This window comes from Cucurbita moschata, unplaced genomic scaffold (assembly GCF_002738365.1).
Source record: "Cucurbita moschata cultivar Rifu unplaced genomic scaffold, Cmos_1.0 Cmo_Scf00012, whole genome shotgun sequence".
Taxonomy (NCBI): Eukaryota; Viridiplantae; Streptophyta; class Magnoliopsida; order Cucurbitales; family Cucurbitaceae; genus Cucurbita; species Cucurbita moschata.
The window spans coordinates 1,347,924-1,365,839 of NW_019268528.1; the positions used below are offsets into that span (position 1 = coordinate 1,347,924).

Below are 17,916 nucleotides of genomic sequence, written 5' to 3' on the forward strand. Positions count from 1 at the left end.
GGATAATAAATAATCAAAAAATAATTATGAAATTAAACAAAGGGGTGGTTTCTCGTTTTTGTCACGAGCTTACTTCTACATGACGACTATTCATCAATAAATTAAATGAAGCGAAGTTAACGTGGTGGGACCTATTTTTTGTGATTGTTTCTTGAACTCTTTTTTTTTTGTTGGATGCATTGTATTTTTCTATATATGATTCATCACGCGCACATTAAGTCACTAGGCGGGCTTGTTAATGTGCTTCCTAGGCCTGAGTATGATCTAGCGCACGCTCATGTTGATGGAAACCGACAAAAAAAGAAAAGAAATATGAATAATAATATGGTGTATGTGTCGGTATATAATATATTGGAGAAGTAATTCATGCTCATATAACATACAACATGCATAAGGCTCCGTATTAAAAATCATAGTTCAATAGGATGATGCATATAATATTTTTATATTTTTTATGACATAAATTCCCTGTATAACGTACGTTTATCTTCATGCTTATTATGTATATGGGACATCAAGATGTCTCACAAGTATAAATGTGATCGTAATAACTTAGGAACATGATCAACAAAACAGGAACTACATACATCATAAAATTCACCATGATGTCATAACTAAATGATAACGTGTAAACAGGGTCACAGATTAGGTGTTATTCATGCATCAATCAATTCATCTAACGTACCTTATAGGTATTCCAACAGCAAGTTCACTTATAGTTTTGGCGTAAGTCGATGTCCCTAAGCTTTTCTTGGCCTAGTCTGTAGGCATTCAAAATTTTAGATGTGTCGGGTCTCGATCATATCGGACTTGTTCAAAATAGTGTTGCTCGTGGTATGGTATGCTAAGTTTTAGATGTGTCGGGTCTCGATCATAAGTCAAGATTTTCATATTTGGCTTCTTAGAGTCAACATTGGCAAAATTGAGGTATAAGCTCCATGATTGGCGTTGCTAATGATAGGCACCACTCGACATTTTCCACCTATTTTATTCCATTATTTAATCATTGGTTTCATTAAATTATGAATTTAAAAATATCAAAAATAAAGGTTCAAATATCACACGGCATATTAAAAAAACAACTCAAGTCACTCGTCTTGTATGTTCTTTTTAAAGCACTTCGATCAAATTTGAAATGAATCAATAACGAATATTACTCTCGAAATGTTACCTAAGAAGCTTGAGTTCTTGCAGGTTGGTTTTCGAACGTGTTCAAAATTATTGGTAGATAGTCGTCTAATAACTGAGAAACATGTTGGGGAGAAGTTTGTTGTCGTTAGAAACTTGTGAGTATGTGTTAGACTTTGTCGAAAGCATCGTTGGCATGCAAAGCTCACTACTCATAATTGTAGCTGTGAAATCTCACATCGATGAGAGAGGAGAAAGAAACAATCTTTATAAAGGTGTGGAAACTCTCCCTAGAAGACGTGTTTTAAAAATGGGAAGCTCGAAAAGGAAAGCCCAAAAAAGACAATATTTGCTAGCGGTGGGCTTAGAGCGTTACAATAGCTCATATCGAAGATGAAGAAAAATGCACACGGTTGGAGGGTTTGTGTCTATTGTCTCCGCCATAAATGTTTACGTATAAGACACAAAATTGAAAGAATAAGAACTTAATAGACCACAAAATCAAACGTTTAAGGATTTATAAACATTTTTCAAAATTCAGTGAATCTATTAAACAATTGGGCTTTTCTTTCCGGACTTCCACTCAAGGTGTTAGAATGTGTCTGTTAGGGAGAGGTTTTCACACTGTTATAAGGAATGTTGTTTTGTTCCGTCTCCAACCAATATGAGATCTCACAATTCACACCTTGGGAACCCAGCGTTCTTGGTGGCACACTGCCCGGTGTCTAATACCATTTGTAACAGTCTAAACCCACCGCTAGCAGATATTGTTTGCTTTGACCCGTTACGTATTGTCGGCCGCCTCACGATTTAAAATCATGTCTACTAGGGAGAAGTTTCCACACCCTTATAAGGAATGCTTCATTCCCCTCTATCGCTAATGTGAGACCTCACAACAATTCTTAAAATTTATGAACCTATTCGACACAAACGTGAAAAAATTGAAGAACTCAAAAAAATTAATTAAAAAAATTAAAATTCACATGCAAATTAATGAAATTTTTTATATGCTATTATTTAGAACCCATTTAAATAAAAATAAATAAATAAATAAAGGAAATCACAAAAATAAACAAAATAGGCAAAATAAAAATAATAATACAGCATAATATGTAAAATATTAAGTTTTAAGTAGAAATTGCACATAAACCCCTCTATGCTAATGTTATATTTATAAGTCCTTACAAACTCAATATATAATAATTAGAAATTGCACATAAACCCCTCTTGTTCTTAATATATAATAATTAGAAAATAAATTTAAATCGGTAAATATCAAACAAATTTTCGTAAATAAAAACACCTCAGCTTCTGTTCTTGCTTTTCTCCATTGTTCTTGGTGCTGTCCATAATTAAATCAAATTTTAAAAATAAAATTAATAAGAGAATCAAAATTTTCTCTTTTATAAGGTATTAAAAAAATTATACACGAGAGATTTGTGTGACTTACCGAGTCCAATCGCTTCAGACTCTTTCATGATCCGTAAACGTTTGCATGAATCGACAAACATCCTGTTTAGCAAGACAGTACAATTAGAGGGATTTCGAGTCTTTCTACGCAGACGTTGAAGGTATTTGACTCGTAATTAAGTTAGGGTTCGTTTGTCTACCCGACCCAAAACTTTAAGACGTTAGATTTTTCATAAACCGAGCATTTCATAAGCTAAATGAAAAAAAGAAAGCTTACTCCCATGGTACATCGCCGACGAGCATCCAATCTCCATCTTTGTCTTCATAAGTCGGTACGTATTCTGAACCGTTCAAAAGGTCTACTAATTTTCTTTCGTTCATGAAATCCTTCATTCCTTCCGACTCGCACGTTCCTGCCATTCAAACATGACTAAAACTTTCGACTAAAAAATTTCCAACGAAATTTTATTTTTACCATTTGGGTAAAATATACTATTAATCTTATAGTACGTCTTAAAAAGTTACCGACAGTAAAAAAGTAAAAAAAAAAAATTACCAACGGTGAAAGAGCTAAACATTTTGGCAAGCGCGTGGGAAAGGTCTTTGTAGCTACCATATAGCTTCAAGTCCACCTTCCGTAAATAAGGAGCGCCGTCCATGCTAACTTTCACGAACGCGCCGCCGCCCCCGCCGCCGTCTTCCCCACCGGTCCTCTGCGCCCCCAAATTCTTCCTTGATGATCGAACCGGCGGCCAACCGACTACTTGTGCTCTGTTAATAATAAATTCATAAAAAATTATTAGGGAAAATTATGTTTTTTTTATTTTTTATTTTTGAATTTCAACCAAAAATAAATAAAACAATTTATTAGCATTTTCATTATAAATTAAATTTTTACAATTATTTAATCAATTTTGATTTATTGAGACATTCTTAAAGTAATAAATAATAATAAAAAATTGGGTTTTTTTCACTAAAATATAATTATAATCTTAATTTTATAATTAATTACCTATTTTTTTCATGTATAATTCTCAATTTTAATTAATTTTAAATAGAGAAAAAGAAAATTACTTGGAAGGAGGCTTAGCGAAATCGTTAGGCCGTTGCGAAGAGCTTTTAGTCTCTTCCAAATTCGTCGCCTCCTCCTTCTCCGGCGCCATTGACGACGATAGATTAAGCTTCAAATCCACAGTTTCCATGAAACCTCTCTTCGCCGCCGAGCTACTCTTCCCGCCGCTGGTGTCGCCGCCGTCGCCACCGGGCAAGCCGAGGCGGAGCTCTGTCTGCTCGAAATTGATCAAGATCGCTCTGTACTCATCGTTCTGCTCCGATTCCATGACTCTGCTACTCTTTTTCGCTTTCGAATTCGTCGGAATTTTGCGATAATTCGTCTGATTTTGCTTATGAAATCGCCGAGATCGAGAATTTTATTTGCAGGACGAACGAATTTGAGATTCGGGGCTTCGAATTGGATATATTATATTAATTATTATGTTTTTGGGAAATTGACCTCCTTTTTTCTTTTTGGAAAAATAGCGTTGGAATTTGCGTGAAATGACGGTTTTGGGTATTTAAATTAAATATTTTAGTACGATGGATTTAAGGATGAAATCGAAATTCTTATAATATAATAATTAAATTTTGGAAAAGAATATGAATTTAATTATATTTAGAAAAAAGTGGGATGTTATTTTTGTAAAATGAAAAGTGAGCTACTTTTCAAAAAAAGAAGGAATGTGTGTTGGCTCACGCGGATGGCATGAAAACATCAGAGATAGTTTGGAGGGTGAGGATTGTGCCACGTGGATGAGTTTGTTGGATTGAAGCTATGTCACGAGTGACGTCGTTTTGGGAAATGATTATAGAACGACAAGGCCTGTTGGAGCCTCCCCTTTTTAGTGCTTTTTGGATTTGTTTGTTAATCTCCCAACACTCTATTATTTGTTTATTTATCAATATTTATTTTAATTAAATATTCACTCTTTATTATTTGTTTAAAATAAAAATATTAATAATAATCTAATTATTCTCTCTTAAAATACTTATTTTATTTTGCTAAATTATAACTATTGTAACTATTATATTTTTTTTTTCATTTTATAATAATGTTTATATTGACTATTTTACCCCTCAGCAATATCAAAATATTGTTAATTTTACCTCTTTTTTCGACATTTTGAGTCACCGAGCCACATGCCTGGACGTAATTTGCATGACTAAATTGTCGGGTTGGGTGAAACTACTAGGCTTTGGCATACCGAAGTATTAGCTCTATGAGATCCCACATCGGTTGGACAGAAAAACAAAGCAATCTTTATAAGGGAGTGAAAACCTCTCACTAATACACGCGTTTTAAAAATTTTGAGGAGAAACTCGAAAGGAAAAGCCCAAAAAAGACAAATATCTCCTAACAGTGAGTTTAGACGGTTACCGACTCGATGAACTAGCTTGATCTTTTTCGGATATGTATTATGATAAGTAGGGATTGAGGATAAGGTTAAAAAAATGGTTAAAGAGGGAGATGGGATGGCCTCTTCCACTACCATCTTGTCAATTGTTATACCCTTCATCACCATTAATGGTCACCATTCAAAGAACTTTTCTTTTTATTTTTTTAACTCCATTTAAGAAGCATAAGAGACCATCTCAATCTTTTACTCGTCGATTCCGTAAAACGGCTTCGTTTCTCCACTTCGGTGAAACAATTTCGCTTCTGTTCTTCAAGAAAATAGTTACGATTTTATAGAATTGTCGATTATCAATTACATGCGTTCAGAACCCTAATTTTGAAATTTGAAAAATCATATGATTTTGTTATTGTTCATGATCGTTGTTGTTGTTATTATTATTATTATGCATCCTGTTTATCCATAAATTTTTGTTTTATTGTTTCTTTTTTCAAAATTTTCTTTTGATTTTTGTTCTTATTGTTATTTTGTGTTTATTTGGAAAACGGGGTAAAGCTTTAATAAAGTTTTTGAATCATATGATTATGTGTTAATTAATTATTAGACCGAACTTTTAACTTTATTCGTATACAATTGACATGACTAATGTACGCGACACGATTTTAAAAAAAATAATAAAAATAAATTTGACTTATTTTATGTAGTATTCCATTTCGTAGCTTTTCACACGTAGGTCAATTTACGTTGAATGTCTGTATTTGACGTGTCTTTTAAAGTTGAATTAAAAGAAAACGTGCATTTTAAGGTCAGTTATGGAAGAGAGCAGACTAAGTTGGTAATATACAGTTGAAATTTTTTAAGAATATCTTTAACATTATGTAACACTCGAGAAAATGAGTAGAATAAAATGAATAAGAATTGAAAATTATTATATATATCGATGATGTGCACCTCTTTTTCGATAACTAAATCATAAAAACTTCATAATTAAACACGTTTTGTTATGAACAAGTCTATATTAGGTGACCTCTCGAAAATTTTACAGAAAGCATGTGACTAAGGATAAAATATGTTGAAAGGACTCGTGTTAGTTTCTAAGGATAATTTTCGCTCGTAAAAGAAAGAACTAAATAACGTGATCATGTCGTAGAAAAATATTGGAGATGCCCGGGATAAGAGACATTATACTTTTTTTTTTAAATTTAACACACAAAATATATAATATGAATGAAAATTTGAGTTTGACCTTATGAATTGCTCGTTATTTCTCATAAAACATATATTAATACGAACTCTTTAAAAATTGGACATTTTCAACCTTAAATTATGAGTTTATTATTGGTACCTTAATAATTACGAAACAACTTCTCATAATTTAGTTTAATTATAATACAAATAAAAAAAATTAATAATGGTATATAGTTGTAATTAAATAAAAAAACAAGACCTTATTGTTATTTGTTAAAAAGATACCCATTGTCAATCACCTTGGAATACACAATTCTCAATTATTCATATAAATATTGATTTTTAAATTAAACTCTTTTAATAAAAATTCGGATTAAAAATTTATATATTCATCATCTAAACAATATTTATTTATAACAATTTGAATAAAACACAAAAAAAAAAATACCGTATTTAACGAAAAAAATATTAGTGGTGACTCAATTTTCATACACATCAGTATAGTCAGTTTTGAACCGTATTTTCAGTATAGTTTTTATTTGACCCATAAATTACAAAATGTTAAATCTTTATGAGTTCGGCTGAGTTCCTAAATTCTAAAATTTACATATTTACCCTTAAGTTCTTATTAGCTTACCTTTGATTCTCGGTCTTTTAACTTTCATTAACAAATTTTAATAATCATGATATTAACTTTTAATTTAATTTTAATAATGATGAAAAATGAAAACCCTAACGAGCAATCACATATAAAAGTTTGTAACAACTTAAGTCCACTGTCAGTAGATATTATTCGTTTTAGTCTTTTATGTATCGCAGTTAGCCTCATCTACACATTTTGAATGCTTTGTTCCTCTTTTCAACCAATATGGGATCGCACAATCCACTTCGTTGTGGCCCAGTGTCCTCGTTGGCACACTATTCAATGCTTGGTTCTGATACCATTTGTAACAGCTCAATTCCACTACTAATAGATATTGTATATTTCAGCGCATTACGTATCATCGTCATTTTAGAACACATCTGTTAGGGAGATATTTCGTTATTCTCTTCAACTAACGTGGGAACTCAAACTGAAAAAGGGTTAAAAATTGAAATTTATGAATAAATGAAAATTAAGTTTGAAACTTAGAATAAAAATGTAATATTTTAAAATTTAAGGACGAAATAAAAATTAAATTGAAACGAACGTAGGGACAAAAATGTAAATTTGATAAGATATAGAGACAAAACGTACATGGGTACTACAAACATAAAATCTTGGCAAGATATAATGACATAATGGAGCTTGGAATGGTTATATAACCGACACAAAAATAACTACCAAATTTTTTATTTATAAAAAAAGTAATTAATTTTTAACCATTTTTTTAAAATAATAATAATAATAAAAGACAGTTATATTTTAAAAAAATAATTTATTTTTTGGCCACCGACTTTTAAGGCGGTTGGAAGGAAGCTGTAAAATTCATATAATAAATGACATGTCGGGGGTGGGTCCCACTTATAAAGTCAAAAGTCAAACTTGGGAGACATTCGTGCGTACCTGGTGCAAGATTGGGAATCTAAATTGAGAGCTACCAAATTTATCAAAATTTTAAAATAATGTTAAATTAATAAAAATATTCTCCAATTTTATAATTTGTTTAAATTTTTAAAAATTCAATAATATTTCTAAATTAAAAATAAAATAAAAAATACAGATGAAACCTTTTAACATTTTTTCATAAATTCAAAAATATATTTATTGTTACTATCATGTTAAAAAATATACGTAAAATTTTAAAACTAATATTAACATCATTTTACCTTTATAAAAAATATTAAAATAATTTTACGGTCAATATATGGACAAAAATCATTTATCGACACTATTTTAATATTATTTTGAAAAGGCACGGATAACAAAATTAATTTTAAAATTTTTAAAAAAGTTTAAACATATTTTTTAAAATTTTTTAAAAAGTTAAACGTTATTAATAAAACTTTTGAAAATTTAATGGTACTTTTTAAATAGAGGTCGATAATAAATATATTTAATTTTTTAAAAAATATTATTTTATATTTTATTATAATTACACCTTCAACCGGCTTAAATATATGAAACTCTATGATTATGCATTTAATTAAATATTAACTTTTTTTTTTGTTAATTTTAGAAAAATAATTATTTTTAAAAAGAATTGTAGAAGAGGAATCAAAGCATATGGATAAATTCCTAAATTTTAAAATTTAATAGAAAATAAATATCCCAATTAAAAATTGAAAAGAATTTAAAAATAAATAAATAAATTATAATTATAATAATGGGTTCCCAAATTATGGAAACAAAGAGTGGGTTGGACATGTTGGCATGTCACCTAGTTTTGGATCCAACAAAAGAAATTAAAAGAGGGGACAATGCCCATGTGACACATTAATGAAATTGCATGCAACAACTATATATTAAAATTTATTCACATACCTTATATTAATTAATTATGTTATTCACATTTTGTACTAAATTTGTGATAAATGTTTCCTTTTCTTCGTATATTAAGATTCCTTCTTGCTTTTCGCATTTAATTCCATTCAACTATTATTCTCAATACTTTGTACTTTCCCACCTAATTTAAATCATCTTTTCGCCATGGTTTACTTAAATATATACGTCTGGTACCCGTACTCGAGATTTAGAATATGAATTTTGCACTTGATGATCTCGATATTCTTTGCATCTTGTGCGACTCGAGTATGTTGCCCACGAACCAGCATGAGTTCTTTTACTATGTTTGGTTCTCACTCATGTTTTCGAGCATGATTGAGCCACCGAAAAAAGACGTGTTTTGTGGGTATTGGTGGAAAGTATGAATTTTTGTACGCATTTATTAACTATAATTTCATATGCTTAAGATCGCTCTCATTCGGATGTAATATCGGTTTATTCATGTGCTCTCAATTTACTCAACCGTCATGATAACCTTATAGTTAAGCATGAGGTACATGAAGGAACTGAAATTATATCTGAACGAGAATGGTCACGAGGATAGATGACTAAAAAGGGCTTTAAAATAATTAAAAGTTACTACCTATATGAACAATGGGCATTTTTTTTTTCCAGTGGCTAATTTATAGAAACTCTATAGTTAAGCGTGTTTTGCTGTAATTCTATGTTCGGTGATCTCCTAGTAATTTGTCTAGGATACATGTGAGTGAGAACAAAACATGCTAGAAAGACTCGTGTTGGTCTGTGAGGATAGTCTTTACTCTTAGGAGATACAGGAAAATGTCAGAGTCATTAAGTGTCAAATTCAGATTCTAAATCTTGATCGAAATCTTCGGTATGGGTCGTTGTTATGATTTATCTATCATATTGCTCAAAATGTAACGACCTAATAAAAATATTTTTTAAAAACGTTATATAATTTATAATTAATTTTCATCCATTCTTATTTATTTTAACATTTCTTCATTCTCAAGTGGACATCTAAGCCATCCCTATTAATTTGAATAAAATGCCTTTTAATGGGTAAAAATAAAAATAAAAAAATAGTGTTTTGCCCATCAATAAGATCCAAAATTAAAGATATTTTCAATTTGATTAATGAATTTATAGCCCATACTTTTAAATAATATTCTTATTTTCTTCTTAAAATAAAATAATCTCGTTCCAACTTAATACTGACTCGTAAATTGAGTTCTACGATTTAAAGTACGAAAAACTTATCTCCTATTATCGTGATACAACAAGAATTCTCCGATTTAAAGTAAAATTTATGGAAAGATAGAATTTTCAGATCTCTCGATAACAACAAAATAATATTTCATATCAAATTATCTTATTACCGATGCTTCGAATTTTCATATAAACTTGAAATTTAATAAAAATGAGACAGGACATGAAACTAAACGAGGACGAAAATATATTTACTTTCTTTGCTTCGTATTTAAGTTATAAAAAATTATTAAATTTTATAACGTTTTATATTATTTATTTAAACGAGGATTCTCCGCTACATTCGACAAGTATGAAATAAAAACCCTAGTTATGATGGATGGGATGGGGTTGGCATGGCAGACAAAGAGTGTGATCCTAATTCAATTAAGTTAAGAGGAAAATTAAAAATAATAAATAATAAATAAATATTTAAAATAAAAAAAGGGAAAATAAAGGCTGACAAGACATGATAGCGACGTTTTTTTTACTCCAAAAAAATATAAAAATTAAAAACAAGACAGCGAAGGTGGGCCCCAGTGCCAGAGACTCAACCAATCCAACTCATAGATGCCTTCCTTCGTGTGGTGGGACCACGTGGACAAAAGTGGGCCCACCCTTTTGAACAAAAATAAATAATAATTAAAGCAAATTTTATAATAATAATAATAATAATTATTATTATTATTATTATTACTACTATACGTCTCAATTAACAAAAAAAAAATCTATTTTTTAATATTACAAGTTTGAATATTGCATTTGACCCTTAACTAAATTAGATTAGACACCATTTAACTAAATTTATTAGAATAATTATAAAAATTAATAATGTAATCTTTGACATGACACGTGTGAGAATTTAATAGGGTGATGGTTACTAATTTTGACTTTTGGTTACGAGTGGCCGCAGGTGATTAAAACCCGTGATGGTTATTCCTTTCTCGACGAAGTACAATTTTCTCTCTCTCTTCCGTACCGTACTCTTTTCATTTTCTTTTTTCCCAATGCGCTGTCGTTTTAATCCTTATTTATTTAATTCGTATAATTATTAATTTTTTTTTATTTAGAGAGAGAGAAAAAAAAAAAACCCTCCAAATTTTCATTTTTATTTAATAAGTATTATAATTTCAACTTTTCTTTTTTTTTTTTTTCACTTTTTCATTTTTATTTGGAAAAATAGAACCCGGACAACCGAGTTAGGTCTAGAAAATGTCTCTACTCTATCCGACGTAGCCTAATCCACGAACACACCAGACCATTTTAAGTTAGTTCTTAAAATTAAAATTAATTTTTTATTATTTAAAAAAATACAATTAAATAGGCTTTTGGTAATTAGTGGGGCCCACATGGTTGGGTGTTATGGGCTTAAGACGATGAATTGGTTATACAAAAAAAGGTCTAATAATGTTGTGGGCCCTTTGTGTTCCATTTTTTGTCTGGCCCATTATCCGCACGCCTTTTATTATTTTAAATATATCATTTTCATATTTATGCCATTGTTGACTTATATTAAATAATTTACATTTCATTTCAAAATTAAAAAATAAAAAATAAAGTTACTTTAGTGAGCTCCATGTTGTTTTAATGATTATATATGAACATTAATTATTTTTAAAAATAAAAAATATTTAAAATCCTTGTTTTCTTCTTTAATTTTTTTAATATAATTATTTCATTTTCGACTGGCTGTACCAACTGCCATTTATGTAATAAGTCTGTGTAGCAATGCTTTCTAATACTGTATTTGAAGCAATTGTTTGAATTCCTTATGATATGCAACTGAACAATTTCTTACAAATGAGAAAAAACGGCAGTTTGAATGAGCACCTCCCTGATTATGTTTCTCCTGAGATTAAAAAAGATAGACATTCGGTTTTTTCAGAGCTATCCTCGCACTAAAAAAACTATGCTCCAGGCCCGAATTTAAATATATGGATTCGACATTTCATGACCTTAACAATTTTCTCAGACTAACCAAAGTCATTTAACCATGTTTTGTTCTCATTCACATGTCTTTTTAGAATCATTTAAAAAAACTGTTCGACACCTGTCATATCTATAGGATCACTCTCGTTAGAAATCTAGCTTGAAAAAAAATATTTTTAAAAATTAAAATTATATATAGTTTTTTTTTTGGGTTAAATTGAAGGTATAATTATATCATAATTATTTTTATAAAATAATAACAGTAATAATTATAGTTAATGATTATTAAAATAATATATGATAAAGAATATTAGACAACAAATTTTATTAATAATTAACACCAAAACTTCGGCTTAAATTTTGCAGCAATTATAGGAAAGAGTAATGTTTTTATTCTAATGAAATATAATATATATTTTCTTATCAAATATATTATACCTAATTAATTAAAATTAAAATAATCATTATGAAATTGACAATTAATATTTCTTGAATATTATGAATTAGGATTAGAATTAAGTTAATTATATAATCAATTACTTTACTTTTAAAAAGTAATTATAATTAATGTTTTTTTTTGTTATTTTCACAATCAAAATCAAAATTAAAATTTGGGTTGTCCTTTCACATCATGAAAAGCCATTTTTATTATTTTTATAATAAAAATAAGTTCGGAAGCAATGTAACACGAATTAGGTTAAACTTACTTTTTCGTTTAAATTACGTCATTTAGCCATATTGATAATTTTGGTTAAAAAAGATTAAAATTTAACGTAATTAATAAAGCATTCCTTACCCGAATGTGCCTAACAGACGCGTTTTAAGATCGTGAGATTGACAATGATACGTGATGGATCAAAGCGGACAATATTTATTAGTAGTGAGACTGAGTCAATTAGGATATTAATACTCTTTGTTATAAGTCGGAAGTTTGAATTCTCTCCCGGAGAAAATATTAATCTCGAGAATGAGAGAGAAAATTACTACTCAAATTTTAAATTAGTGAAGTGTCTGTTGGAGAGCATGAGCATAGCTCAATTAACATAAGAGATTTGAGATTCAAATTCTCCACCCCTGAAGTATAGCTGAACAGAGCATAGCTCAACTAACTTATAACATATATAGTCTTGACAAAGAGGTTCGAGATTCGAATTCTCCACCTGACGTATAGCTAAACCGAGCATAGCTCAACTAGCATAACATATATAGTCTTGACTATGAGGTTTGAGGCTCGAATTCTCCACCTAACATATAGTTGAACCGAACATAGCTCAACTAGCATAGCATATATAGTCTTGACTAAGAGGTTCGAGATTCAAATTCTCCACCTAACGTATAGCTGAACCGTGCCTAGCTCACCTAACATAACATATATAGTCTCGACTTAAGGTTCGTGATTTAAATTCTCCACCTAACGTATAGTTGAACCGTACCTAGCTCAACTAACACAACATATATAGTCTTGACTAAGAGGTTCGAGATTCGAATTCTCCACCTGACGTATAGCTAAACCGAGCATAACTCAACTAACACAACATATATTGTCTTGACTAAGAGGTTCGAGATTCGAATTCTCCACCTAACGTATAACTGAACTGAACATAAATCAACTAACATAACGTATATAATCTTGACTAAGAGGTTCGAGATTCAAATTCTTCACATAACGTATAGCTTAACGAAACGAAAGCGTGTCGGGACACAGAATAACCTAAATTCTAGAAAAGGAGAGAGAAATAAACGAGAGAGAGAGGGAGAAAACAACCCAAATCTTAAAAGTATGAAACAGAATCACCAAAACCTTAAAGCATGAGAAAAAGAATTAACCAAACCTTAAAAAAAACAGTGTGAGAGAGACAATATCCAAACATTAACAAATGGATGAGAATAAAAAATTACCCAAAATATAAAAATGGTAAAGAGAATTCCATTATTATTCAAACATATACATGTGAACATAATTCAATGTATACTAACTTTCTAAATTCATTCATACATTGGAATCTTACCTCTTATTTAAATCCTAATAATTTAAAATAATTATCGAACTCCGTGATGATAATAACAATTATTTTTACGTAAAGTAGAAGAAACTCGAACATTTGACTTTGTAATAAAAAAATATATGTATAAACTTACGACATGTATGTTGCGAAAAGACTCGAATATCTGACTAAGTAGTCGAGAATAAAGATGTCTATGAGGCGAGTAGAGGATGAGGAAGCTTTTTTTGTCCCCGTCCCCGCCTCTTATTTCATTATTTATTCTCGCAAAATTTTCCATTTATTTTTCTAGGAGATTCCCCGTCCCCGCCTCTTATTTCATATTTTTGTGGGTTTAGGCGGTTACAAATGATATCAAAACCAGACACCAGACAGTGTGCCAACGAGGACGCTAGGCCCTGAAGATGGTAGATTGTGAGATCCCACATCGGTTGGAGAGGGGAACGAAACATTCCTTATAAGAGTGTGGAAACCTTTTTCTAGCAGACGCGTTTTAAAAACCTTAAGGGGAATCCCGAAAGTGAAAGCATAAAGAGGACAATATCTGCTAGCGGTGGGTTTGAGTTGTTACATTCTTAGCCTCGTTTGGGACAGGTCCCTGTAGGGCCATGGCCTCGTGGGTTAAATGGATAGCCCTAATCGAGAGTATATGTCTTAACTAATTGAACATATTCAAAATAGGTATATTTCGTAGCGACTACTCTACACGAGATCAAATTATATTCGGTAAATTCTCTTCTTCCATACATCCAACAGTGTAAATTACTAGCCACGTTATTTCTCGAGACCAACCGAGAGAGAGGGAGGGAAGTTTTTAATAAGGTGGAAGTGAGCACATGGGATGGCTGCCCCAACCGCCATAGCATGGAGTTTTTAAAGAGGTTTTAAGGGCATACCATTACTACCCACCATGCTTGTCTCACCCAAAAACAGCACCCCATGTGGGACCAATCCCCAATCCAACGGCTCTCAATACATCACCTTTTAACTCTTCCTTCCCTAATCTCCATCCTCAACCGTTGGATTCAAAAGGGCCTTTTGCCCTTAAAATTCAAAGACACCCTCCTTTAATTTGTGTAGCTCATTACCCAAACACCCTTACCTGCCCATGTCCCCACCTCTTACCTATTTGATTCCCCTTGCCCTTCCCATGTTCCCTACCCCACTCTCCTTGGCCCTACTACTCTCTTTCTCCTCAATTTCCTTTTTAATTAATTAAGCTTTCGGGTCCGATGGCAGTTCAACACTGCTCTGAAAACCGTAGGGTCAGAATCCTTAAGTCACAATCGTATCTCTATAGTTCAATTTTTCACTGTTTTATTTTCATTGTTCATGTACTAGCCAAATCTTGTGTATCAAATTGCTTGATATTAAGCGCGTACTTACAGTCTTATAGGCTCTTTTTCTTCAAAATTCATATTGAAATCATGAAATTTGAACATTCCCTAAACACCGTCGAAAACTACCGATCATGACTAAGTTGTTTCTCGCACGTGCTTCATATAGTCCAATATGGATTTTCAAATTAGGGTTTCGGTTTTCAGCTGGGAGACTTTCAAATTTACTCTAGTCTAAAAACTTTCATTCCATCTCGTTCATGCTTTGATGGGAATCTACGATATCAAATTAAAAAAAACAACCCAGTAAAAAAAAACATGACTTTATTTTATTTTAACTCTCGATTTCTAACGTTATTTGCATTATTTTCATTATATATATATATATATATGAGGAAATCAAAATAAAATATAACTTAAGATAAAATAAAATTGAAGTTTTAATTTGTAGCGCGTGGTCAACACGCGCCAAGTAGGGAAGTGGGGAAATTATAGCTCCTTTTGCTTTAATCGCCTTCTATAAAATACGTTTGAGTGTTATTTGAGCTTAACAAGCACTTCATTTCTTCTCTGATCTCTTCTGCACTTTCTGTTTGTTTCCCGAGAAAATAAAACACAACCCATCAGAAAATTCAAGAAACCCATTTCAGAGAAGGAAAAAAAATGGCGTTCCAGAAAGATCTCAACTTGGAAGCCACCGAGCTCCGATTAGGTCTGCCGGGAACTTCGCCGGACGATCAATCTTCTCCGATCAACCGAATCATCTCCAACAAAAGAGCTTTGCCGTCCGACGACCAGAACCCGCCGGAATCCGGCCGGGATAGTAACTCCGATCTCACTAAATCCGACCAAGAAAATCCCCCTCCCACCAAGTAAGCACCTCATAATAAAAACTCAAACTTTATCTCTTATTTGAATAGAATTTGACGAAAAGATTTAAACTTTTCAGGGCACAAGTCGTGGGGTGGCCGCCGGTGCGATCGTTCAGAAAGAATTGTTTTCAAGCTAAGAAGAAAGATGAGGGGGCGGCGACCGCGGCGGGAGGGATGTTCATAAAAGTAAGCATGGATGGAGCTCCTTTTCTAAGGAAAGTTGATCTCAAAACCTATCAAGGATATCCTGAGCTTCTTCAAGCTTTGGAGAACATGTTCAAATTCTCTCTTGGTAATTTTCTTAAACATGGATCTCGAGACCATAATCGCTTTAGAATGAAAATTTATTCGATTTTCTTCGTGTTCTTGCAGGTAAGTTTTGTGAGAGAGAAGGGTATAACGGGTCGGAATTTGTTCCGACTTATGAAGATAAAGATGGTGATTGGATGCTCGTTGGTGACGTTCCCTGGGAGTAAGTTTCAATCTCTACCTAAAATAACAAGCATGCAACTTTTTTCTCGTAGTTTCATACATATTCGAAACAACCTAAAAAACCTAATCAACCAACTCAACTAATACGAACTTATTTGTATTGAGTTAGTTTGTGAATTTTCTTAAAACTAGATTGGACTATTGACCCAATCTAGTAGTAAATTTTTGAATTAAAAAAATAACCCAATTCAACTCATGAGCAACTTGATTGTAACGGTCACGTTTAATAATTTTTTTCGTTGATCGTGAGATTTGGTTTAGGTTTAGGTTTTGGCTCGAGTAATTAACGGTGGGTTTATTTGAAAATTTGTAGAATGTTCATGGGGTCATGCAAGAAGCTTAGGATCATGAAGGGATCAGAAGCCAAAGGGTTGAGCTGTGGATCAGTGTGAAGAACAAAAAAGGAAGAAGAAAAGGGATTAGAGGGCACCCAAATGGCTCTCTTTTTTATGATCATCGGAAAAGCTGCCGAAGTTCATCACAGCCGCCGTGGATTCGCCGGCGACACCTCCGATGATCCGACCAAATTGTCGTGTAAATTTTTATGAAAAATCAGATCTTGATTTTCTTTTTTAGAGAGAGAGAGAGAGGTTGATGATGAAGACCCAAAAAGACAAGTTTTTTTTTTTTTTTTTTTGGTGATTATTCATATTAATTCTTGGAAATTATGTTAATCACCTTTGTATATGTAATTTAATGTGACATAATCATCAATTGCAAGAGAAAATATATTTGTTTTTTGTTTCTATAATTTTTGTTAAATTGCAATTTTAGTCCTATCTAGTATTTGAATTTTTAGTTTTTAAAATTAATTTATGATTAATTTAAAAAAAAAATTATTTTATTTTCTTAATTTTCTCAAATTTGTTTCCCATGGATGATAATAATAGGCAAATTTACAAGTTAAAATGGAAAAGGGATTGAATTTTTTTTACCAATTATTGTTTTGTTATTAATTTACTATTTTAATTAACAAATTTTCAAAATTCTAATAAAATTTAAAAGATTACATATAATGTTCTTTTTTTCCTTAAAAAAAACAAACTTAAAATGTTTTCAAAATAATAAAAAAAAATTGTGATAACAAAAGAAGTTTATTTTTTAAAAATAGATAATTAATTCTAAAAGTAATTTTTAGATAGAAATATAAATTTTAAATCTATTAAAATCGACTAATGTGAGATTTGTTGAGAAAAACCAAACATTTTTTTTCTATAATGGTATTGAAACCTCTCTCTAACAGACATGTTTTAAAACTGTGAGACTGACGGAGATATGTAACGAGTCAAAACAAACAATATCTGTTAACAGTATCTTGACTGTTATAAATGGTATCAGAGCCAGACATCAGGTGGTGTGCCAACGAAGGACTTGGGCTATTACAAATGATATGAGAGACATACATTGGGTGGTATGCCAGCGAGGACGTTGGACTCGCAAGGGAATGTACTG

General features: G+C 31.2%; 2 protein-coding genes across 3 annotated transcripts; one reads left to right on the plus strand and one right to left on the minus strand.

Moving 5' to 3' along the window:
- Positions 1-2,227: 2,227 nt before the first annotated feature.
- Positions 2,228-3,994, minus strand: LOC111450302 (auxin-responsive protein IAA14-like). Of its 2 annotated transcripts, none has more exons than XM_023090362.1 (5): positions 3,613-3,994; positions 3,094-3,309; positions 2,816-2,953; positions 2,558-2,640; positions 2,228-2,521 (listed from the first exon to the last, which is right to left on the minus strand). In XM_023090362.1, the coding sequence occupies exons 1-5, from the start codon at positions 3,876-3,878 to the stop codon at positions 2,517-2,519; spliced, it is 708 nt and encodes a 235-aa protein (XP_022946130.1). In that variant the 5' UTR covers positions 3,879-3,994; the 3' UTR covers positions 2,228-2,516. The 2 variants fall into 2 exon arrangements, with proteins under 2 accessions (XP_022946130.1, XP_022946129.1); XM_023090361.1 differs by having other exon boundaries at positions 2,238-2,470; positions 2,579-2,640; positions 2,816-2,951; positions 3,095-3,309; positions 3,613-3,878.
- Positions 3,995-15,638: 11,644 nt separating this feature from the next.
- Positions 15,639-17,210, plus strand: LOC111450780 (auxin-induced protein 22D-like). Its single transcript, XM_023091068.1, has 4 exons — positions 15,639-15,972; positions 16,050-16,264; positions 16,345-16,444; positions 16,778-17,210. Exons 1-4 carry the CDS (start codon positions 15,764-15,766, stop codon positions 16,854-16,856), a joined length of 603 nt encoding a protein of 200 aa, XP_022946836.1. The 5' UTR covers positions 15,639-15,763; the 3' UTR covers positions 16,857-17,210.
- Positions 17,211-17,916: the final 706 nt, after the last annotated feature.